This window comes from Protopterus annectens, chromosome 13.part0 (genome assembly GCF_019279795.1).
Source record: "Protopterus annectens isolate FY-2018-M chromosome 13.part0, PAN1.0, whole genome shotgun sequence".
NCBI classification, from domain to species: Eukaryota; Metazoa; Chordata; order Ceratodontiformes; family Protopteridae; genus Protopterus; species Protopterus annectens.
In genome coordinates this window covers 841,971,924-841,997,889 of record NC_056747.1, presented here as the reverse complement: position 1 = coordinate 841,997,889, position 25,966 = coordinate 841,971,924, and the positions used below count along the sequence as shown (strand labels likewise).

The 25,966-nt window shown below is 37.3% G+C and overlaps 1 protein-coding gene across 1 annotated transcript in view; it reads right to left on the bottom strand.

Moving 5' to 3' along the window:
- The window catches only part of LOC122788366 (sodium- and chloride-dependent GABA transporter ine-like), a 431,595-nt gene that overhangs the window by 238,675 nt on the left and 166,954 nt on the right, over positions 1-25,966 (bottom strand). Inside the window, exons 4-5 of the mRNA XM_044055443.1 lie at positions 13,304-13,436; positions 11,844-11,978 (exon numbers count right to left, since the gene is read on the bottom strand). Of these exons, the coding sequence (XP_043911378.1) occupies positions 11,844-11,978; positions 13,304-13,436 (268 nt within the window). The remainder of the gene's footprint in view (positions 1-11,843; positions 11,979-13,303; positions 13,437-25,966) is intronic.

Here is a 25,966-nt window from a genome sequence, read left to right as displayed (position 1 = left end):
ACTCAGCTCCCAAAAAAGGGCAACAAGGAAATCTGTGCTGTAGTCAGTCATCTAGCAACAATCTTTTGGGTTTTCATTAGACTATAAAGCCCAGTTTGCCTGACAAGCTGGAGAATCTTTTTCTTTCCCATTTTTGCAGAGAAGGTCGTCAAGATAATGTGCTTTTTTTCCTCAGGAGGTGCTCATTGAATATTTCAGAAGGTAGTAAATGTCAATGGGTCAACAGGTAGCATGTTCACTTTGGTGATGTGGGTTCTATTCCCACTCCAGGGGATTGGATTAATTTCTCAAAAGTGCCGATACTACACTACAGCATTAGGGATGCTGCACTCCTGAGTTTGCAGTCCTTCAGATGAGATGTAAAACTGAGATCTCATCTGCCTGAGCTGATGATAACCCAGATAAATGTGGAAGATCCCATGGCACATACCAAAAAAGTGGGAGAAGTTTTCTGATGCACTGGCCTAATTTCACCTAGTTAGTATGAATACTACCTCAGGTTTCCCCTGAAAAGAGGACACTGAACTAATGGGATGAACTGGTCATCAGAGAACAAATACATACATGCATGCATACATACATATATAAATAAATAAATGGTACTCTTATTTTCCCATTTTCCTTCTGTGATGACAATTTATAGTACAATTCCTAACCTCATTCACTACCTTTGGCAGGTTCCTTTAAAGTTCTTTCAGAATGTCAAAACATTAATTTACACTTACTGGACTGTATTAACGGCTTGCCAATATTCAGTATGTTTTTTTTCCTTTCTTTTTTTTTTTGATGTACATGGCATATACATGACATCTCTTAATTAACAGCTTTAATACTGTTAATGTCCCACACCTGAATAAGCACCCTAATACTCACACTCTAATAATCACGAATACCATTTGGGGTCTCCCCTGAAAAGTGCCTACTAGGCTAATAGAACTAACCTGGTTAACAAACGATAAATAAAACTTGTGAGTTGGCTGTGACAGGTAATATAGACTTTGCTGAGTAGAGTTTGAATATTTTATTCATAATAAACTTACGAGCATTGTTTCAGATATGCATCTGACCAGATGTGACCTAGATCTTGACCCTACAAAGCTACTTAAAACTTGTCTTGATTTGCCAGGACCAGTTATCTTCCAGTTAGTCCTTTTAAAAAGAATCATCTTTGGATGTGGCTTACTACCCTGTATTCAGCATCACTTTTATCAGAAATGTTATTGAGAAAGTATTCTACATCCAGCTATATTCTTATCTGATTCCTTATGAACCATTGTTGAAGGCTATATTCCTTCTATCTGGAAAATTTCACATGTCATTCCCCTGCATAAAGGTGGAAATTCAACAGAACTCTCAAACTACCGACCCATGGCCCTACTCTCTCCCCTGGCTAAAATCAAGGAAAAATGCATATAAAAACAACTTCTTAAATACCTGTTGAATAACAACCTACTTGCTGACTGTCAACATGGCTTCTGACCTTTCCACAGCACTATTTCAGCCCTCCTTTCCTTTACTGACTGCATCAACAAAAATCGAAATAATAATATCCTTACCTCTGCTCTCTTTATTGATCTATCCAAAGCCTTCGATATGGTCAATCACCAGATACTCTTAAATTTACTTAAAACATTCTCACTAGACTCGAGCTATTATGTGGTTCCACTCCTATCTTCATAGCAGACAACAGGCAGTGCTCTGGAACAGTAACCTATTCAACCACCTGCCCATCACCCTCGGAGTACCACAAGGGTCTATACTTGGCCCCTTCTGTTTTCTATTTTTATTAATGATCTTCATACCAGTATTTCCTCTGTAACCTGTATACAATATGCCAATGATTCTACTTTGATTTGTTCTGCTTCTCCCCCTTCCGAACTGCACTCTATCACCCAACAGACTTTCCAAACTTTTGAAACCTGGTTCTTAAAATGATGCTTAATCCTAAACCCCAAGAAAACCAAACTGTTACTGTTCTCCCCCACCCAGAAATCCTCCACTCTCAACTTCTCTGTCTTGTCTAGTAATGGCACTATCATATCACCTGACCCCACTACCAGGCTTCTTGGAGTAGAGATAGACAATAACCTATGCTTTGACTATCACATCAACAACACCATAAAATTAGTTAACAGAAAGCTATGCTCCCTGTATAGAATTAAAACATTCCTCATTCCACTTACCAGAACTTCCATTGCCCATACCCATCTGATTTCTCCCCTCCTTTATGCCTCCCCTATTTACACATACCTACTCAAATGTAACCTCTGCAAACTGGCTGTTGCCTATAACAGTATTGCCAGATTTGCCTCTGGCTCTACTTTTAGAACCCATCACTGCATAAATTTAAAGCAATTAGGATGGCTTGAGCTGCAAAATCTGATCTTATATGACCAGCTCTCCTTAGCCCATAAAATCCTCTACAAACCCACTAACACCCCTATACTCACCTCCCTTATCACACCTTACTGCAACCTTAAAAGCCTACGTTCTTCTAACAAACTTCTTATCTCTACTTGCAAATCCAACAATATGGCAGGCAAATCCTTGTTCTCAAACACAACAGGCCAAGCCTGGAACTCTCTTCCTGACAACCTCACTGCTATCTCTTCTTCTCCCTGTTTCAAATCCCAACTCAGAACTCACCGCAAAACTCACTGGCTCTGCCCCTGTACTAACCGTCACTAGCTTTCAGTGTCCCACTAGTACTCTCTGTTCTCCCTTACACTAAATGTTTTCTATTCTCATGCATAATTTGTTTTCTTTTAGTCTGTATTTAATTTCTAATTGTTGCTTCTGTAAGAACATGCTAATGATAATACGATACTTATTTTTTTTTTTTTTCTCAATTTAACTACTAAATTTGTAAAGACTGATTTTAATGTCTGTATTTGGAGCTTTTCTCCCCGGGCCTCTGCTGAAAATGGACTTATATCCAGTTGGACCAGCCCGGTAAACAAATGTAAAATAAAAAAATAATAAAAATGATTTCCTAGAGCCATATCAATCTGATCTTAGATCTATGAACAGTCCAGAGTCCACACTCATTATGTAGCAAATGATTCCTGAACAGTGAGAGTTCAAAATACTTGTTCAACCTAGATCTTCTTTTATCTGTCTTCAACTTCTGACACTATGAGCAATGTCTTTCTGACTGAACACAGGCGGGTGCATTGTGAGCTATCTGCTATGGTCATGGACTGATCTGTTTTTTATTTAATTGTCCATACTCAGTGTGTGGTATCAGGGGTAAATTCCTCTGATTTATATCTGCTAGAGTGAGGTGTATCCTAGAGTTTGATTCTGGCTCCTCTGTTACTCACAGTGTACATGTTGCCATTGACGGAGTTCATGAAGAAAGTTTTTTCAATCAGTTTTATGATAACAATATTCAACTTCCTCTATCTTTTTTTTTAATAGAAAGTGTGCCTAATTTTTTCATCTTTGTATGCTTCTTGGATTCTATCCTTTAGTGAATGTCACTTAATCAAGAGAGGCTTAATACAGTTAAGACTGAGACAAAATTCATACCATTGGATCTTTATCGTATATTTTTCTGCACTCAGCATTGATTACCTATGGTTGGAATCATCTGGAATTTTTTCTTGCACTCATGTACTGGGTAGTGCTCCTGATAAATGAGCCTCAGGGAAGAGTAGTCATCTGTCATTAAGAATTCTTACACCCATCTGAAAAATATTGTTTTTGGAGCAATGGTGAATGCCTTAGTATTGCCCTACCTTGACTAATACAATGGTCTTTACCCTGGGGTTATGGAAGGTGACTTGGTTAGTCTATAAAATTTTGCTGCTAGGCTGTTGATGGATACATCTAGAATAAGTCATATTATGCCTGTGCTCCAGGATCCATGATAGTTGCCAATGGTGACAAGATGTGTTTTTAAGATCTGTACCCTCACATACTGTGTTCTATATAACCTGGGGCCTGCTTTGTTAAAAGAGGTGCTGAGGCCCTATGTCCTAGCAAGACAATGCAGGTCCTCAAATGAGGGGTTTCTGGATATTGCAGGGACTCAGTTAAAGTCATATGGCAGGTTTTCTTTTTCTTATCTTGCCTCAGTCCTATGGAAACAACTACCATTCCTGATTCAGGCATAGAAAACAGAGGTTTTAGGACGTCCCTTAAATTCATCATTTTAGAAATGTTTACTGAGAACCTAGTAATGGTATTTACACCAGTTTTAGAACACTGATTTTTTTCTAGATGTATCCATCAACAACCTAGCAGCAAAATCTTGTAGACTCACCATGTCACCTTCCAAAGCCCCCAGGAAAAGATCATTGCAGTAATCAAGTCAGGACAATACTAAGGCATTCACCACTGCTACAAGAACAATATTGTGTTGGCTCATTTGTTTTATTTTCCTATTAAGAGCAGTACTGCATTTCTAAATAATCTACATTCTTTTTAATTATTCATGTTTATTTGTTTTGCTTTTTAAGATAAACATGCTAAAGTGTAAGCATATTATTCAAAAAATGAAATAAAATAAAATAAGTAAACAACTACCAGGTAGTAGATGACCCCAGGATAGCCTCCACCCCAATATATTACAAAGTACTTGACATCATATAGAAAATGGAGAACACTAAATTACTTACAGACATTGAAAATGGCAATTTATTATGCCACAATTATTTTATTTTTGCAAAAAAATTAAAAAAAAAACATTTAACTGAGTATATCTGGTATTATTTTGCTTAACATTTCTATAATAAATACAGTAGCTCTCTAGATATAACAATTGGAAAATTGCAGGTTTGCAATGAAGTTTAGCAAGCATATATCATCAACACAGAGATAATTTATTATATAATGAAAGTAAATTAAAACATTATTTGTAGTACTTTTTTTACATGCATTCCATCTCCCTACATAAATTATATCCAGTACTATTTTAATGCAACTCGTATTCTTGAAAGGCTTTATGCAATATCTATGTGCACGTCTGAAAAACTTCAGAATCACGAGTTGCAAAGCTTCACCTTCTAGACAGGCTGTATTACAATCCTGGTATAAACTGATGACAATTATGTGTAATACTTATGTAACTACAATGAATCCATAATGAATCTATAATACAGGGTCAGCTTGTTGTAGTAGGCTGGTAGGCTACAGTCCCTCCACATACAAAAAAAATGTTTCAATAGTATTTAAAATTTTTTTTTCATTATTTTGTTTAATTTCTGCTTAGAAGTAGTCCCTTTTCCTATTTGGGGAATCTGAACTCTGTGAATGTGTGCAGTTTTGATTTTTGGAAAAAAAAGTTAACTTACTCAACTGGGCTACTTTCAAAAGGGTCTATGACACTGGATCGAAAACTAATTTCATCGAACTGCCTTTACACCGAAAATGTGCTTGATAAAAATCAGTTTTGTGGGGGGGCTGTGCCCTCCACACCCCCCGCTAAATATATATACCAGGAAAGGGCGAATTTTCTGATCTTCACTGAATCGTTATCTCACAAAACTGATTTCTACCAACAGCATTTTTGGTGTAAAAGACGTTTGATGAAATCAGTTTTCAATCTAGTGTCATAGACCCTTTCAAAACAGCCCAGAATTTAGACTTACACCTGAGAATAAGGAAACATTGCCTTATTACAGGTTCTGCTGTCATTTGCAATGAGCAGAAAAGGCAATTCATTAGACTCTGACCAGGTTGCTAAATGAAGCAGGAAGCAACAGTTTTCCATTGTCTCAAACTGCTTTAAATAGGCAGTGACATTTGCTGCCTGAGAATTAAAAGTGAAAGAAAACTGAGGACACATTGGGATAAGCAATACACTGGATTAAATAAAGAAATACAGAAGCTGTGTATTTTTAAATTAAATAGTTTTTAATCCAATAGTAATGTGATGCATGGCAGTTATGTATCAGTCTGTATCGACAGGTTGCAATTGATTGTGCTGTATGTGCCTGACAGCAACAAGTTGAAATATGTTACTGTGGCCATTATTTAGGTATTTATTCATCCACTGAATCACAGTGACAGTCATAATTAGCAGGGGATGTGGGGGGTGCAGCCCTCCAGAAGAACAACTTCGATGAATGGCATTTTTGATTTTTAAGCTGTTTGATTAACGTCCTTTTCAGTGCCCTGACACAGACCCACCTTTTTATACATAGCAAATACTCTTAATTAAATCACATTGGTATGTAATGACAACCAATTATATGATTTTGTAATTTATCAAGTTATATGTAAAAGAATCTTTTTGGTTTCTGCATAAATAACATAGAGTATATGGTAAAACAAACTTCAGGCACAGTCAGTGGTCCTGTTCACAACTTCAAAATATTCTTGTCTAGACCATTCATAACATTCCAAGCTGTTCACTCTGTTCCAAGCACTACAATATATTGTGATATATTAGCTCATTTTTACAAGTGAAAGTTATAAATGTGATCAGCTTTTTGGATTTTGCAGACAGCAGCTATGGTGTCCTGAACTGTGTCAGTTAACTGGAAATGCATATTAGATCCCCTCACAAATGATTTCAGAATCAATCACAGCTCTCTACTGTTCGTTAAGTAACTGCATCGACAAAGTCATCACAGAGATGCACAAATACAGTGAAAATTCTGTAATAATCCTAAATGGTGAAATTACAAAATCAATAAATTATTAAGCTAAATGAAAAGAGCAAGCAAAGCCTTCAACCTTCGTATATGCAGCAAGGCTAAAGCCAGCTCCATCCTAGAACTCCTTAAAACAATCAGAAGCTTAATTTGTGGCAAACTGTGACTTTAGGATGAAGGAGAACAATGTGACCATCTGCAACCATATCCAGAAATGAAGAAGGAAGAAAAATGTTTTTTTGCTAGAAAAACATCATATAATCATAAAAGATCCAATAGATATAGCTAACACATTAAACTATTGACATAAGTTCAAGGGAATCAACTGGGATGCTAGAAATCCTAATTAATGCAATCATAAATAGCATAATGTACCCTCTTATGCACATTTTAATACTAGGCTGCGCCTGCAAATGGTCAATGGTGATCAGTGTACTACTCCTGCAAACAAACTAAATAAAAAATACACTATTAAAACTGTCTACTTCTCTCATTATCTTGAAGCAGGCTTTTGTAGACCAAATCCACCACAGAAGCCATTTCACAGATCTCCAGTAGTTATTGTCTGTTGACTTCACAGGCATATTGTGCAATGTGATGAGGACAATCATTATTGGACTTACTGTGGTAGCACATGACACTTCCTGCTCAAATGTATAGCTTGCATGTTTAACGATGTAAATGTTTTTGAAACTGTTACTGTTAACCTGGATGAAGGATTTTCCATCCATGCAGCTTATATTGATCTGGTCAAAGTCTTTTACACTATACCCCATGACAGAACTATACAAAAACTCAGAGATCCAAATGCAAATTAAGCCATACCAACCTGAGTCCCCAACTGGTTACTCTGTGTTACACAGCAGGTAGGAAATGGAGAATTTATATCCTTGCTATCACCAGAGGAGTGTCACAAGGCTCTGACCTGGGACCATTCCTTTCTTGGCATATTTTTCTCATATTCCACAACTGACTCCATTGCCTTGGTCACCAAATCTGTAGACAAATGCAGACCTAGGAACAGTTCCATAACCCCATTGACACCACCTTCCTTTAAATGGTACTTAACATTGCTGCCAAATGTTGCAATAGAAATTAAATTTGCTTTCAGTGTCAGTAAATACAGAGCTTGAATTTCATAACTCTCCCCACCTAACATTATGTAATATTAATAAGCAGCAACTATAAGCTGACAAAATAATAAAGAACCTTGTAGTCCTTGTAGAGAATGACCTTTCATTTGATACGCATATAGCTATTACCATGCAGAAAACATATGGAATTCCCCTACTGATCCTCCATGAGTCAAGAGCCATGCAAGGGAGGTAACTGTCTTTTTATATACAGTTCATATCAAACCTTTTATAGAACTGTGGGACCTGTATTTAACCTAGTTATACACCATCTGACACATTTGGAGAAGGTACAAAGATTCCTTCAAAGAGAATAAAAGTGCTTCAAAACTTGTCTTCTACTAAAGACTGCAGCAACATTCTCTTCTGTCTGTATTCATGCCTTCTCAGTGGAGACAGAGAAATGAACCTTCGGTATTTTAGATCATTTGTTTACATTATTTACTCTGGTGATCTGAATAAAAGGAAGACATCTGGCCTCAAAAAAGTCAGTATTGACTGTACTGTGAAATGTGACAACCTTAACCTCAGGAAAGAACTGAATGACTACAAGGACACCCATAAGTTCTTACATGGGATCCAGGGCATCCTTGATGGCCAATAGGTCTTGAGTGTATTCAACAAGCCTATGAACTTAACAATGGTTTATAAATACATATTTTAGTGTAATTTATTAATTTGTAAAAAAAGAGTAAAATCCCATGATTGGAGGAACTCCCTGGTCAGCCTCAGTAAGAAGCTGAGATCCCTCATAAAATCCTCCAAAGCTAGTTACGAAAACAAAAGCACCACTGATTCTAAAGACAACCACAAAGCATTCTATAGCTATGTCAGGAATCTCAATGGGAACACTTAGATCTGCTCTGAGTTACAGCACAATGGCACTAAATATACAGAACCAACTGATATTACCAACATCCTGGCAGATAGATTCAGTGCTAACTTTACCCCCCTCTCATCCCTAAAGGGCCCATCTCTATACCAGAAGAATGCAAAATTCCTGTAATCATGGCTGCACAGGTAAAAAACACACTCTCCAAAGCCAAGAACACAGCATCCATGGGACCTGACAACATCCTAGGCTGCGTTCTACATGAACTACAGAACGAACTGGCACCCCACCTATGTACCATGTGCAATCATAGCCTTACTTCAGGCTTTGTGCCCACTGAATGGTGCACAGCATTACGGTTATCCCACTCCACAAAGGGGAAGACACCATGGACCCCAGGAACTACCGCCCCATTAGCCTGACCAGCCTGGTCTGCAAGGCTATGGAACATATCATCATGGAACTTATAAACAATGACATTGGTAATCTCCAAACTCTGGACCCCACCCAGTTTGGGTTTGTAAAAGGCAGATCATGTCTCCTAAACCTGATAGACTTCTTTGAAGCAGTAACCAAAGCCGTAGATGAGGGCAAGGTGGTTCACACAGCCTATCTAGATCTCGCCAAGGCTTTTGACACCACCCCCCACTCTGCAATTAGAGATAAACTCATTAAACTAGGTATAAATCCCTATGTCACAAGATGGGTTGCCAAATGGCTCACTGACAGAATCCACACTGTGAAAGTAGCAGACTCCAAATCCAACTTCAGACCAGTGACACGTGGAATACCAACAGGGTTCAGTCCCGGGTCTTCTCCTGTTTGGTATCTACTTCTCAGAAGTACAGGCTAACACAGAAGGTCTTTGGCAAACATAGTTCACAGATGACTGCAAACTAGGAGCCATAATAAAAACTCCTACTGAGGTGGACATCCTACAAAAGGGCCTCACTGAGACAGATGACTGGTGTCAAAGCCATGGCCTCAAGCGCAATACCAAAAAGTGCATTGTCATCCCTTTTGGTAAAAACTCTGTACCCCTGAACTACCACATAGGTGGTAGTCTACTTAACATCGAAAGTGTGATAAGAGACCGTGGGACACAGGTGAACAGTAGTCTCTCCTTTGATAATCACATCGCCACAGTAATCAGGAAATCCTTCTACATGGCATGCCTCTTCACAAAAGGTTTCTCATCCAGGAAAAAAGAGGTCATTGTCCCCCTCTACTCATCACTCATTAGACCCGTTGTAGAGTACAATGTCCCTTTTGGTATGTACCTCACAAGACATCTACAACAACTGGAAAGGCCACAGAAATACCTCACAAGGATGATTACTGGCCTCAAACAGATGACCTATGCAGACCGTCTCAAAAAACTCCAGCTTTACTCTGTCGCATATCGCCTACTCAGAGGTGATCTCTGCCTAACATACAAAGCTATGTCCAACCCAGAGCTGTTGGACATTCTCCACTTAAAGAAATCCCAACCCCTCCAAGCTACACACTCTAGGGACCTGAACCTTGTCACCACAATAAACAGAACATGCTGGAGGGATAGATTCCTGTCCCAGAGACTTCGCATACTCTGAAACAAACTACCTATCTATATCAAACAAAGCTCCTCATTAGCACTCTTCAAGAAAAATCTTGATTGGATGGGAGATAGGAAATTCACCCCAGGGATCACTTCTGTGGCTCTGCTCGACAGGGGCACAGGAAAATAATTTTCTTGGGTGGCAAAAGCCAGAGTACCATTTGGCTAGGCTTATATAGGCCCTAGGGTCAATAGCGTAGTACCTACCTATGAACCTGTGTTAACCAGGTAAGTGAAATCATGACCACTTTTTGATCATGGCCCTGGTACTAAATGAACTGATCTTTCTTTGATCCTTTTCACCAAAAACCGGGCCACAAAGGCAAGGGTATATCTATAGTATGTGTGGCAATTTAGGGTATCCAATCAACCGACATGTTTTAGGAGGTATGAAGAAACTGGAGTATCTGGATAAAACCCACACAAACATAGGATGAACATGCAGATTCTGCTCAGGCAGTGACCAGAGGTAAGGCTTGCATCCCAGAGCTATGTGGTAGAAACTTTAGCCACATTTAGGCAATGTGCTCCCAGATGAAAACTGGTAAACAATTTCTAATCAAAGTCAGATTCAAACTGCTGAAATACATTTCAGACGTAGTTAAAAACAATGTAGTTGAATGGTACATTGGTGTGCAAGTAAATATGAAATCTGTTGCCACCCCCACACATACATATTTTACATATATACACTTGCCTTTCCTAATTTCCTTTATCTTGTACAGCGATTTCATCCTTTGTTTTCAGTCAGGTGGAAGGATTATTTTATAAATTAGCTCAAGAAAAAGGCTATTAAATACAGCTTAAAACATGATTCATTTTATAACTGCAATAGGATACTCTAAGATATCTATCAGGTGCATATAGCACATGGTCAGCTGGCTAAAAGCACTTGACCATGGCCTTGTACCTTATAATACATGCCTGAAGCTTACCTCCCTCAAGTGTCATTGTTTGTAAAAAAAAGATTGATTATTATGTCTTTAATCAAGGCAACTGTTAGACACGGAAGTGCAAACAGACTCACAGTCCTAATGAATGGTAACCTTTTAAAGGTTCTGCTATGAATCACTGACTTCCAGAAAGCCAACAATCCAAAATACTGAAAAATAATGCCCAAAACACAAAAAGGCACTCCCCAAACTTATATATATCAATTCCATAGTTGCACCAACTTGATGACTGGAGAAATCTTCCAAAACAAGTAAACCAATGCTGATACACACTTAGAAATCGCACCAGCAATGATTTTCTGTAGAAAACAGTGTGCAACATTCTGTGATTTTATAATCTCTGTACTAACAGCCAGGAGCTCCCAAGTACTCAAATCACATTCACACACATGCATACATTCACACACACATGCACGCACGCACACACACATGCACACACATTCTCACTAACAGAAGCAAACATTCAAACAAACACAAAGATGACTCATTTTAAATTTGCTCTTGAGACATCAACCAAATAAATTTGAAGTAATGCACAACACAATTAAAACTGACCATTTGCATTCTGACAAATTGCACTGCACACTCTAATATTATGGACGACTTTATTGGAAATATCCTAGCAGAAAGTTAGTTCTGTACCTCTGCAGCATAATAATTTTTTCGGTCTTTAGCTTAAATGATGTCATTAATACGAATCCACAGAATGAAAGAAACCCATCATACCTGTATATCTGTAAGCCTTTCCCATTCTGGTACAATATAAAACTTAATCCCTTCCAAGGCTCCAGGTAGCTGTACATTATTAATCAGGAATGCCAGAAGTATGATGTAAGGAAAAATGGCAGTGAAATAAACAATCTGAAAAGAAAAGAGCCAAAAAACAATCATATGCACAGAGTACTATGTGACTAGGGATCTATCACCAGAATGCTAATATGCATTATGCACCTTGCTAATAAATAAATAAACAACAGATAAATAATCAAAAGGAAAGGGTCAAGAAACATATACGTTTCTCAATTCAGTATGTATAATGGTGTTTACAGTCATTTACCACATCTTATTTTTGAGAACTGTAAATGTTTTGATATTAACAGTGTCAGAAAAAAGGCAGAAATAATATGCTTTTAATTAACACTGAATAGCTGTAATAACAAGACAGTAAATCATAAAATGTAATAGCAGTACATTTTGGAATATGCATATAACTGTAACTATGACACATTTTCAGTTGTCCTACATTTTGTTCAAATCTACAGCTGTAATAGCAGGAATAAGAACATCTGTTGCATGTATATGTGTTCCTCTACCAGTGACAAAAATGTTATTTCATAAACAGTAACAGAACCAGATTTCATAATAATATGATACACTGGATACCAGTCCTGTTATTGGCAGGAGAGTGGATGTCGTAGGCCGGACATGTAACCATGTCAGAACACTTCAGAAATCTCTTACCAGAGGGAACCTTATGGGCAAAGTTCACCCATGGGGTGGTGTTACTAAAATCTCACTGCTGTCACTGTATTTTCATTCTCAACAAATGACACAACCTGCACTTAAAGACATTTATATACATTTTGTTGCAATGAAAAAAGGTACAGTAGTTAAAAAAGAGATCCTGCAGAACCCAGAAAAAGATCTGAAATGATAAAGTTGTTACAAGAAAGAAATGTAAAGGAATCCAGTTTTGCTAAAGGACCAATGTGAGAAAATAATGTTATTGCCTAAGGTGAACCACACCATGCATAAACTAAATGAGACACGATAAAAGAATAGTTATTAGTGAACCATGTCTCTAAACCACTAACTGGCATGTATGATCCTACAATAACTCCAATGTGTTCCCCACTCAGTGTTTGTTACATGACAACAACCAGACATCTCCTGTGCTCAGCTCTCTGCATAAGATTTAGCCAGCAATCAGTCTCCTTTTATTTGTTTTTTTTTAACTTGTTAACAGGGTAAGAAGACTGATCACACTGACCTGTTTTAATAAGAATACAGAGTGAAGGAACAGAATAAGTTAATAAAGAATTACACAATATGTAAAATACAAAGTAATATTGCACACACAATGTTCTTAACTGATTACATGAATTTTTGCAGTCAAAAGCTTTGCATTCAGAAATGTGCAACAAGTGATTAAACATTGAAAAGGTACTTACTGGGATACATCTTACCTTGCCAGTCAGTCTCACACCTTTAAAGAGACATAAGTAAATAAGGATCCAAGCCAGCAGTAGCAGAAGGATCAACTCCCAGCGAACAGTTCCCAGATTGTCAATAGAGTCTGATTTTTGAAGAACCTTGTAACTTAAAAGAGTTAAAAGTTTTGAGAAATGCAAGTCAGCTGTGAGGCATCTTAAAACATCTGAATGATATATTCTGTTTTACAATACAACACAACAATAGCTTACTGGTTTACGCCCTGTCCATAGATGATGGTACTGGTCTTTTTTCCACAGGGGCTATCATAACAATACTTGGGTCAATAAAAAAATAAAATGAAAAGTCACAAACACTTTATTAAAATAAAAAAATAAAAATAATAAAACAATTAAAAGTAATCAGTAAAATATCAATAAAAAATAAAATGAAAAGGCACACGCAGTTTATTAAAATAAATAAAATAAATAAAAACAATTACAACTAATCAGTAAAAATATCTGATTAAAACAATCAGAAAAACATTACATTAATTATATATTTCTGTGTAAGGAAACCACTTAGATAAAATGAAACTAAAAAAAAAAGCAAATGCAATAAAAAATGCATGCTGTGTCTGGTGTTCAAACAGTAAATTTTAATTAATAATTAATTAATAAAGTAAGTAAGTTGGTACAGCACTATTAAAACAATAAACTGTATGAGTAATCTTTGTAATATATGTGAATACAGCAGTTTAGTGATTAAAGAATTTGATAAGAAATGTTTTAAATTTAAGAGTCCTGTTCCAAAAGACTTGCTGTTGGCATAAATGACTTACTCCAGCGTATTACACCAGAATAATTCACTTACACTGACAGCAGGTCTTTTGGAATCTGGCTTCCTGTGTAAAGCTGTTTATAGACAGACTTTATACTGAAGTAAGTCACACCAACAGCAAGTCTTTTGGAATCAGGGCAGGCTTATACCAGCATAAGTCACTTATACTGAGATTCTTTTGAAATCTGACCCTAAGTCTCTGGTTTTATATATATATATATATATATATATATATATATATATATATATATATATACGGGTCTACTTTCATAGACCCGTCACCGACACCGCGGGCCGAAGAGGTAGGTAACCGACAACGCGATATCCTAAGTGTACAAAAGTGAAAGATGTAGTATTGGGGAGCGGACAGGTAAGTTACGAGAAGCGAGGGATTTTAGGATAGGGTGTGGGAAAGGTGAGTGTGCGGTGGTGTCGGACTAAGGGTTCCGTGAGGTAAGTGTGTGTAGGGTAGTGTTAAGTGTGTCAGGGTTAGAATGCGGGTTTGGAGTGTGGCGATAGTGATGGGCTGAATGTTTTAGGGTGGGTTAAGTGAGTTAGGGTTAGGGTGCAGGTAGGGTAAGTGTGCGGTAGTGACGGTGTTGAGGTGTAGGGGTGGGTTAAGTGAGTTAGGGTTAGGGTGCAGGTAGGGTGAGTGTGATAGTGACGGTGTTGGGGTTTGGGGGTGTTTTAAGTGAGTTAGGGTTGGGGGGGGGGGTTGGGTAAGTGTGCGGTAGTGTCGGATGTTAGGGTTAGGGTTTAGGTTACGGTTAGTGGATATGTTGTTGTGTGCAATGTGTAGTTTGCGTCTTTTGTGTCGGTGTTGTGGTGTTCGGTATGTTTAGTTTTTGGTGTGGTGTGTTTTCGGTTGTTTGGGGTCGGGAAGATGTGTGTCGGCGATCCGTACGTTCGGTCTATGAAAGTAGACCCATATACACACATATATATACATATATTTTTTTTCTTTGAGGAATGTTTAAGAATGAAGATTACCAAAGGGACTACCTCCCCTTCAACAAATTTCGAAATATTATTGCATGTAGTGGCTATCTGTATAATAAGCTAACCAATTTTCCTTATTTGTAAATATTTAATTAATCCAATTAATTTCCAAATGTTTTAATTAGAGATGTTTACTAACTGGTTAGAGGAAGCTTAAGATATTTTTCTTGTATAAAATGTATTGCTTTCCTTTTTATTTGTTCTAATTACATCTGTATCATATGGAATCACTTCATATTCTGTATAAAATAAAGTATCTTCTTCTATCTGAATGTATTTTTTATACTTTTATACTCAGACTGATTGTGAATGAGATCTTCAGTTTTCTTAAGATTTTTCCCTTACAGGATAAATGTTACCCTCGGAAGACTTTCAGTGTAAAGGGCAAGTCGGTACCTTGGGTAACTATCAAGATAAAGCAAATCTTTAGAGAATGTTATGTCAAATTGGATGCCATAGAAGCATAGTGCACCACAAAGTTATTTTCAGATTTACTATATCAATAGAAATCATTGTAAATAGTTAGCTAATAAGGTCAAGGCAAACTTTATAAAAGCAAGGCCAATATATACCTGGCAAAGCAAAAGATTTCTGGAAAGAAACTTAAAACCATGTGGGCAGTACAAAGCAAAATCAGGCCTCTTCAATAAACATGAATGGCGAACATGTTGCCCTTTCTGTGGTAATGACTGGTTCTTTTCTACCCATTATGCAAAACTGATGTCCTTCACACCTGATACCTCAATACCCATGGCTAATACAACTGATATGGGATGATGGGATAACAAAACAGAATTTTGCTTCATTGACATTTCTTTCTAAAATAAATCATTGACTCAAGCAAATCTCTTCTTATGGTTCATCAAGTTTCGATTGCCTTTGTCATAAATTCTTTAGGGTTTCCCATACTTTCTTTGTTAAACTGATCCTGTGTATATTTAACACTTCCTTAAAACTTAAGTTCTTATTGCCTTTATCATAAATGCCTTACAGCAGGTCATGCTTTTGTTGCTGAACCTATCTTATAAATAACTGGTATTTCTTTAAAAACATGGATTTTCCTTGAGAGTATGAAGACAACTTATGTTATTCCTCTACCAAAATAGGGATCTAAAACAATGCTGAGTCTTGCCTGTGCATATCTTCATCTTTCCTTCATCCAGAATCCTGAAAAAGACCACAGCAATGCATCTAAATACACACTGATAATTTTATGATGTTTTAAGTGACCACAGCATGGTTTTCAAAAGGGGCACAGTACTATTTCTGCCTTACTTTATCTTCCCAACTCCATATTCTCTTCTATGGAAAATAAAGAGCTCACTGGTAGAGTATTTGTAGACCTCTCTGATTGATTTTTATTTGTAAAAATCTTTCAGTTCTGCTGCTTGAACTGTTACTATATGGGCTAAATAGGTTCATATGTTCACAGGTAAATACCAGGCAATTAGTCTGCAGACCATTGCAAACCTAGACAAAAAACAATATTCAGAAGTTGCATCTAGCTTCAAGGAGGGCAATACAAGATAGGTCAGGGGAGAATTTGAGGCTGCCCATCCAATTATCCAGGTTTACCTTGAAAGAATGCTACTCTGCTTGACATGTAGTACAATTTATTTTTCCAGAAGTAATGGATATGTTGGGATATGAGTCTATGATACCACTGCGTTTTACTTATCTGTTGAGTTTAGTTCCTTTAACTGGATATTTGAGGTACCATTTGTTCTGTGAAGGAATATGAGGTCAGTGAAAGTTGGATCTTTCATGGCTTGAAAAACTAGACACAGCTCTCCATGGAGGAGTCTATAAGAGACTGAGCACAGACAGAGGGCTGCCAGTGTGTCCTGATAAGATTTATGAGCCCACTAATCATTTTAGTTGCAAATCTCTGAGGTTCAAGCTGAGTGCTGGCTTTAGACAAATACATGTCACAAGGTGCATTATATTCAATAACGGGTTTGAGGAGATATGAGTAAAGGGGAATTAAGATTTCTTTGGATTGAGTGAAGATGCTCTTGGAAATTTAGATAGCAGGCTTTCCAAATTACTGTGGAGACATGATGGTAAATTCACCTACTAGTAATGGGTACTTTTCTCTGTTATTAACTTGGCTACAGAGGAACTGTCCAAATAGCTAATAACTTAATTGGTTTGTCAGCTATCTATAGAACAGGGTACTCAATGGGTTCTTGGATCATCACCTTATGCTAACAATAGAGATGCACACCAGGGTTCTGTTTTGGACTGCTTCTTTTAACTCTCTCTCTCTCTCTCTCTCACTTAAGTCCCTTTCTCTTAAGCTTATACACATTAAAAAGTTATTACGTGGCACAAACAGGCTTAGAATTAATCTTGTTCAATTCTGTTTGGGCTTAACTCAAATGAACTTTCACATTAATCTCAGCAAACAAAAATTATAGTCAGCATCTGTGACATAGAGAGATAAAGCCCTGATGATGACCCTGGTGACTTGAGTTTAAAAAACAGCTTGGACTGTTGATGGCACAGGCCAGGAAGGATGGGTGTTCCTGTCTTTGGGGGTGTGCTGATGCACACTCTTGGACCACATTGGCATGATTGATCTTCCTTGTGGAGACTGAGAAGATAATAACCTGTGAATGGGCACAGCAGTCTTGCTGATGTCAGCTGTTTGCAAAAGTGAGTGACAGGGCTGTGTTTATGCTCACTGCACTTCCTCCTACCCATGAGGGTATTACCAGGTGGGTGTAAGGGGTGGAAATTCAATGGAAGTCCTCTCTGATAGCAGTATGACACTGTCACTTGTACCTCAGTCACTTTACCTGCCCTGGACATGGGCCAGAAATAGCCTGAATGAGTAAGAATAGTTAAAATGTGCTTTTAGATACACTTGGAAGAATGGAGGTGATAAAAACAATATGTTCTATTCTTGTTCCTGAAGGTAAAACAATTGAATTTGTATTATGTTTTAAATACCTTGGGGTAGGGTTAGCTCCACTTTTATATTTATCTGATCGCATTTACAAATCTTTACAAAAGACACTGCAAACATTATATACTTCTTATTGCATTAATAATGTGTTATCCTTGGAAACAAGCAGGCATAGAAAAAGGGTTTTTAAATTCCATCTATTGAATATATTTTACCTGTAGTGACTGCCACCTCATCTAAAAAATACTCATTTGCTACAAATGAACCTCCACAAAATCTGCCTGACTTTCTAAAATAGGTTACCTGCCCATTTCTAGCAGGGCAAATTTCTTGTGAGGCATTCTGATTTAGTAAACATCGACACGTGACTTACTTCATAAGATCCTTATAACAATACTAATACCCAGAACATATTATTCAAATCTTTCTGCTCGTCCTCACTTGAGGTTCTTAATTTCCCTCTAGCCTGTACCATTAAAACATTTTCCAACATATGTCCTGTACTTTGGCATTTCTTCTCTTTCTCAGCCAGAGAAGAACTAACACAGTACAGAGGATGAATATCAAGTGTTTGTTATAGGATGCATCTTGTAAATGTACTTAGGCTGTTGTGTAACATTCTGGCCTAGTTCCTCTGTGCTGTTAAAAACGAGATTATGAATTTAGGTTGTTGATGACACTAACAATATTATTATTGCTATTAATAGTATTATTACTATTATTGTAAATTATATGCAGCTCTGTATTTATATTATTTTTTTATAATAGTGCATTCATAGTCTTTTCCATAAATACTGAAATATATTATAATGCACACAACTCCCAAACTATATTTTTCTAAACTTTCACAAACATATATTTATATTTTGTAAACTATACAACCCAGACATCTATTGTTAGAACATTTTTGTTAACCAGACATAAGTGTTCACTTGACAACAAGAAATTCCTCTATAAGTGTATGTTTATTGAAATACTTACAGAAATATATGTATAATTAGCAATACAAATTATACTGGGTATCTCTCAAGATGTGCAACTTATAGTGCAAATATTAAAGACAGTTTTCTTCAACAACATCTAAAGTTTCACCTAATGTCATGCAACAATTTTTAAGTCAAAAGGTTTTGAAGTATTAAGCACATATGGAAATCTTGCTTATTTGCATAATTACAAACCACTAGCAATATTTCCAGTATATTGTGATATAAAGCAACATTTTCAGTGAATTGTCCCATCTCCCACACAGATGTTTCACATCATGCACCACAGTAAAATGTAGGTCTCTCAGTTATGAAAATATGAACATAAACATGAAAATATGAATAATAAGTGGCAAAGAAAGAGTAATTTCTGTACTGTCTGTACTGTAGGATATCACAGACCACCAGTTCTAGAGTAATTTTGTTAATAATTTGTTACCCTTACTAATACCGCCTATTATTAGCTGATAAGTCACTTAGATAAGGAAGCCAGGCCCAAAAAAGTTGTGGACACCATAAGGAGGTATGGGTATGAATTGTTATTATATAAAAAAAAGACTTTTTAGGCTTGCGTGAGTTAAGCTTTAAGTATTTTTGCATTTTTTTCTCATTTTACTGGCACTGGTTCACAACTAAAAAGAGGGCATTATTGGCCTAATTTACCTATCCTTAATGAATAAATGATTAAAGAACATTGGCTCCAAAAACAAATTAGTGCATTTTGTTAAAAAGTTTATTTTTTTTTAAACAAGAAACATCTTCATTAAATTATCATGTATGACATAGGCAATCATACATTTATATAAATGAAAACAAATCATATTGACATAATTTTAGTTGCAAACGTTATACATCGCAAACCACATTGACATCATTTTAGTTGCAAATGTTATACATCACTTATAATCTAGTCATTGTCAATCAAACATTACATAGCTCATTCATATCATGCCTTCTTTTAAACCTCATTCCTCCTCAGCATGTATTATTCCCATAATTAACATTTTTTCTGTGTGATTTGCTCCTACCCTTTTCTAAAGATCCCATTTCCAGTTGATTTATTCTTGGAACTATATTCACTATTTCTAGTACAGTTGACTTAAATTTTTGATTTCCATTTTATAGTAATTGCTTTTTTGGCAGCTACTATAATTAGACTCAGCAGGGCCTTACTATGTCTAGGCAATTCTGATTCTGTAACATATCTGAAAAATATAATTTCCTTAGTTACACCAATTTGCTCCTCAAGTATCTCTGACAGAGTAGTCTGTAAGGAATCTTTAAAGTCTGACAACTCATTACACTCTCAGAAAATATGTTCCCAATTGCCTTTTTCTTCCCTCATCACACCTCCAACATTTGGTGTCTATGTGAAAAAAAAATTCTATGCAGTCTACTTGGGGTAGAAAAATACCTATATAATCACTTCCAAGCAAAGATTCTAAATCTTCTAGACTTTGTTGCATATTTGGGAGACATACATATATCCTTCCATTCTTTCTTTGTGAATTGCTTATCGAATCTCTCTTCCCAATCCTCTCAAACCTCCTCTGATTGATTCTTATAGTTACCATGCATTATTTTGTATGCTCTACTAATTATCCCTTTTTAACAGTAGCTTTCTGTTCTGTATTCTACTAAAAACTCTACCAGTGCTGGTCTTCCACTTAGGAACCCCCTATTTGTTTCTCTTTGCCTATACTCTGAAATCAATCCTTGATAGGGAAGGCAATCTCTAGCCTGCAGTCCAAATAAATTATTGGCCTCTTCCCAGTCTTTTACCTTTTCCTTTCTAATTAGTTGCTCCCAATACTTTGGTTCTTTTGCCAGTTTTCGCCAATAAATTCCAACCCCCTCTTGTCTGTTGTCTGTATCCCTAATTACAGTCATCCTTATTGGCAGAATCTCCTTTCTCAATTCCTCTGTTACATCATAGTTCTTAGAATACTTTCTGTTACTTTATGAATATAATATTCGGTATGGTTATTGTTCTTCTCCTTAAGGATCTGCATCCAAAATCCCATTCTCTACTTGTTTCTTCATCTTCTCACCTGTTTCATCATCATCATCCCTTTCCACTTTGAATTATAGGTTTATGCTTGTGCTATGTATAGGAGCCTTAACTATGTAGTTCTGAAATACCTCTTTAAATCGGGTAGTCTCAAACCACCCTGTTCTATTGGAAGAATTAGCTTATCCCACTTGACTCTTGCCATCTTCTCCTCCCAGATAAAATCCTTCAGGTCTTTATTAATTGCTATCCACAACTTCTCCTGTGGTTGATAAAAATAAGCCTGACCTGTGAATAAAACTAAAGCGACTAAAAACATTTCAACTGCTTGTATCTTGCTATCCATATCCATATAACAAAGCTTCCAATTTCTCAGTTTTTGTATTATCTTTTATTTAGTTTCTTCCCACATATCCTTAGCTACCACACCAGAATCCTTTTTAATACATGCTCCTAAGTACTTCATTTTATCATGTCTCCATAAATATGGATATTGCTGAACCAATTAGTGTGTGGGTACATAATTTACAGCTATTGCCTTTGTTTTAACTTCATTAATTTTTGTATCCCAAAAAGATTTGAAACTGTCTCAAAATGTTTCACAACACTAAAATTTTCTTTTCTGGCTTTATCACTTATAAAATATCACCTGTAAATAGAGCCAGCTTTTCTTGACTGCCATACCAATTATATCCTTCAATTTCTGAGTCCTTTATTTTCTTTGCCTATGGTTCTAAATATAATGCAAAAAAAAAGGAAAAGATGGCACCCCTGTCTAGTTCCTGTTCTGAAACAGAAATTATCAGAGAGGAACCGACTCACTTTAATTTTCTTCTTTGATCCCTCATATATCTTCCTAATCAACCTTATAATTTTATCAGGGTATGCAAATGCTTCCATTGCCTTGCTCAAAAATTCATCATTGTTCTGTTAATGTTGTTAAATGTGTACCTCCCCTCCACATAACCACATTGAGCCTTATCTATCAATTTTGTTATCACTTTTGCTATTTGTTTAGCCTTTATAGACATAAGCACTTTATAATCATGATTTACTATTAAAATGGGCCTGTAGGAAGCTAGGTCTGATGGGTATCTACTCTCTGTAGGTATTACAGCTACTACAGCTTTCTTCCAGGATGTTGCTACTTCTCCTCCTCTAAAATGCTGTTAAAAAAACTTCTAGATCTTTATCAGTTTCATCTCTCCTAGCTTCCAAACTTCCACAGGAATACCATCTAATCCTGGGGACTTTCCTGTAGATTGGTTATTCATTACTGTTTTTATCTCATGTCTGCCTATCCTAGCTGTTAGTAATTGAGCTTCATCTACCTCTAACCTTGGCATATTTAATTCTTCCACAGACATTTCATTTGTACCTTTTCTTGAATTCCATAGTTCTCTGCTTTATACATCCTTTCATAAAATTTCCAAAATGCTTCTAATACCCCTACAGGCTCTCTTGTTACCTTCCTTGTTATAGGATCCCTAAGCTTGGTGACAATGCTTTCTACTTTCTGTTGCCTGAGTCGTTGAGCTAAAAGTTTTTTTAAGAAGTTTCTTTATTAAATAAAATACAAAGTAAAGGTATTACATGTCCTATAGATACAGTCTGAAACCACAACAAGAGAACAGTTGAATACTGTAAACATGCCCTGAGACCTTGTCCACCTGATGTTTGTCATTGGAATCCTTAATCATTTAGTGGTCCATTTTCTGCAGTTTTCAGAGCATAACGACGACTTACTCATAGGTTGCGTTGTCATGAACACGAGTCTTCAGTGTGCATGGTCAAGCATACCCTTTTAAGGAAGTGCTATGCTTATGCTCACCAGACTCATCAGCATGCCCAATAGCTCTTCCTCCCTAACCCTCTTTCTAGATCAGGCACCGACCTTATGGCTTCATCCCCTTTGTTTCCCCCTTGTTCCTGTTCAGCGGCTTCAGTTCTCTTCAAGTCCATCCCAGATTTGACCGGTGGCCAAATCAAGGTGTATGTGGCTTGGAAGGATGAATTAAAGGGGTTCTACCACTAGGCCAAGGTAGCTTGGATTATGCACCCAGTTTTGTAGAGACAGCTGGAACAGACTGGGTCATGCCACCTGCTATTAGTTAATGGTTTAATGGCTATCGGTTTATATGTTACATCTGAACTACTGTGGCATCATTAATGGCTATCAATGGCATTTATTTAGTAAAAGGTTACAAAGTCAATGTGATGTGGTATTTGACTCAGCTCAGTGGGCAAAATAAATTGTTGCAGTAGTATTTCATAACATTTGTATTATTGTGTGTATAATTGCTGTGCAGTTTGTTTTGTTTTGTTTTTATAACAATAAAACAACAATCATACACATTCAAAACACCAGAGGAAAAGAAATCACAAAGATTTCTGTATTTCTGAAGTGTTCAAATGCAACAGGCATAATCATATAGACTATCTAATGAATCCATGCATTATCATGGTTATTAAGGTTACTAAACACAAAAGGGGGAATTCATAAAAGCTGCTGAGAGGTGTACATGATGTATATACCTCAAGATAACCTTTTTGAATTCATAGACAGCCCTACCAAGGTGCTTTTGCATAAAGACATTAGGCATGTGGGGGATTGTCTCCATGGTCATACTAGATGTGAATGAGGCAGTTTCGAAAAGAGGCATATGTTAATTACCTATGTGATCTACACCCCCCCCCCCAAGAACTGCCTCCTGGAAGGCATCTACATAATGAGAGAGTCATAGATTTGCTCTTCCAACTAGATTAGCACAGCCACTCCTTCCACCTCGCAGTAGTGAACATGGCCAAAATGCCATGTTCATCCATTGCAGTAGACTTAAGTGCCACGGAGTTTAGTGATAAGGTAGAGTTAGGAGGTGAATGCATGAGTGTATGCTAGGGGCTGCATTTGTGAATTTGTGTCTGCCTTGGAGGTAAGGTAGTGGTAGATGAGCTAGTGAAGGGGTTAGGTAGATGTTTCTGTGTGTGTGTGTGTGTGTGTGTGTGTGTGTGTGTGTGTGTGTGTGTGTGTGTGTGTGTGCGCGTGTGTGTGCATGTGTGTGTCTGCACACGCGCACACACGTGTGTGTGTGTGTGTGTGTGTGTGTGTGTGTGTGTGTGTGTGTGTGTGTGTGTGTGTGTGTGAATGAAGTGAAAGTGAGTATGTGTGTATCTGTAAGGGTGGAAGGAGTGAGATGGCTTTCATACTTCCAAACACCCCTAGACTTTCAGGTAATGCCAGCAACATTTGATGAATGGAATCCACTAGCTACTAGCGATAAACCTTTAAAATTGTGCCTGGATAGCACTTAAATGAAACAGGGATCAGGGGTGTGAGGAGCCACTTGCCACCAGGGATTTAAATGTGTGCTTGAATGGCACTTAAACAGAATGGGGAATGGGTGTGGGGGGATCCACTATCCAGTAATGATAACCCTTTAAATTCATACCTGAATGACACTTAAAATGAGCAGGGATGGGGGTGGGGACAACTAACCACCAGGGAGAACTCTTCACTAATGTGTAGTCATTGGGAACACTAGACATCAGGAATATTTCCAGGTGCAGCGAGTGCTATTGGACTGGAGGACTGCAGCCCCCCAGCTGTAAAGAAATAAACAAAATAAATAAAAATAAAAAATAAAAAAAAAAGTGAGTCCTGGAACTCAACACGTGTGTTCTGGAATTCCCACGCATGTGTACAGGAATCTGGACTTCTGGTGAATCAGTCCACATTAGGAAGACAGCATCAGACTACAGAGATCCCAGAAGTCTATGCAGTTACAACTGCATAGACTGGAAGGGGGTTGGACTGCAACATCTGCAGGCTGAGTAGCTTGCTCTCACGAAGTATTGTACTTGCTCTTGTGGGGCTAGGACTTTGAATGGACTTGTGCCAGATAGCAGCTTGAAAGTGGGACTTTCAAATTTGGAATTGATTACTCTTGCAGGGCTGGAACTTTGAAGGAATTAACTCAGGTACTGGTGTGTGTGTGGACTGCAAGGTGTGCACGCTGACTTTCAGGTACTGGTGTGTGTGTGTGTGTGTGTGTGTGTGTGTGTGTGTGTGTGTGTGTAATGCCCCAGTGAAAAATACCTGGTGGCTAGAGAATACCTCAGGTTCAAACCCTGTATCTTGGGTGCAGGTAGTAAGAGCTTGAATTCCCTACCTACCACCACTTGTGAAAACTATTCAGATTTTTGCCTAATATTTTTGTTCTGTTCTGTTCCTCATAAAATCTGTGGTTTTCTGGATTTTGAATTCACTAAATAATGACAGGCATTTGAATTTCAGACTTCATATTCTTCAGAAAGTACATGGTAACACAAAACCTTTTATTCTAGCAATTTTCTGTTTATAAGAGCAATATTTTAAATGTGTCCCTATTTTGGGACTGTATTCCCCCATTATTGGCTTTGTCCAGGTTTTTTGTGCTAAGAGGTTGAGAGCTATGGTGAGAAATAAATTCATTGAATATGATTGGGGGTTGTATTCCTCCATTATTGGCTTTGCCTAGGTGTTTTGTGCTAAGCGGTTGAGAGCTATGGTGAGAACTGAATTCACTAAATGATAGCCATTTAAGTTTCAGTCTACCTGCCTTTCAAGAAACAGCTGATTTGGCATAGTGGTATATTGCTCTGACTGCAGTGCACAGGGTCCCGGCTTCAAGACTTGGCAGTGAAATGCATGGTGGTCGCACAGCATTTTATTCTAGCAACTTTTCAAGATTATACAAGCAATGTTTAAAATATGTCCCTAGTTTTTGGGCTTTTGTCCCCCCAATACATTTTGGCTTTTTCCAGATTTCTTGTACTGCAAAGTTGAGAGATACAGTTGAATGTCGAGGGGATTTTACAAGGACCTCAGAGCTTCAGGGGAAGAGAAGTTTAGTGCTGTTTATGCTGAGGCTGCCTGCATTGTTAATAGTACAACAAGTAGTGTACTTGCTTTTGA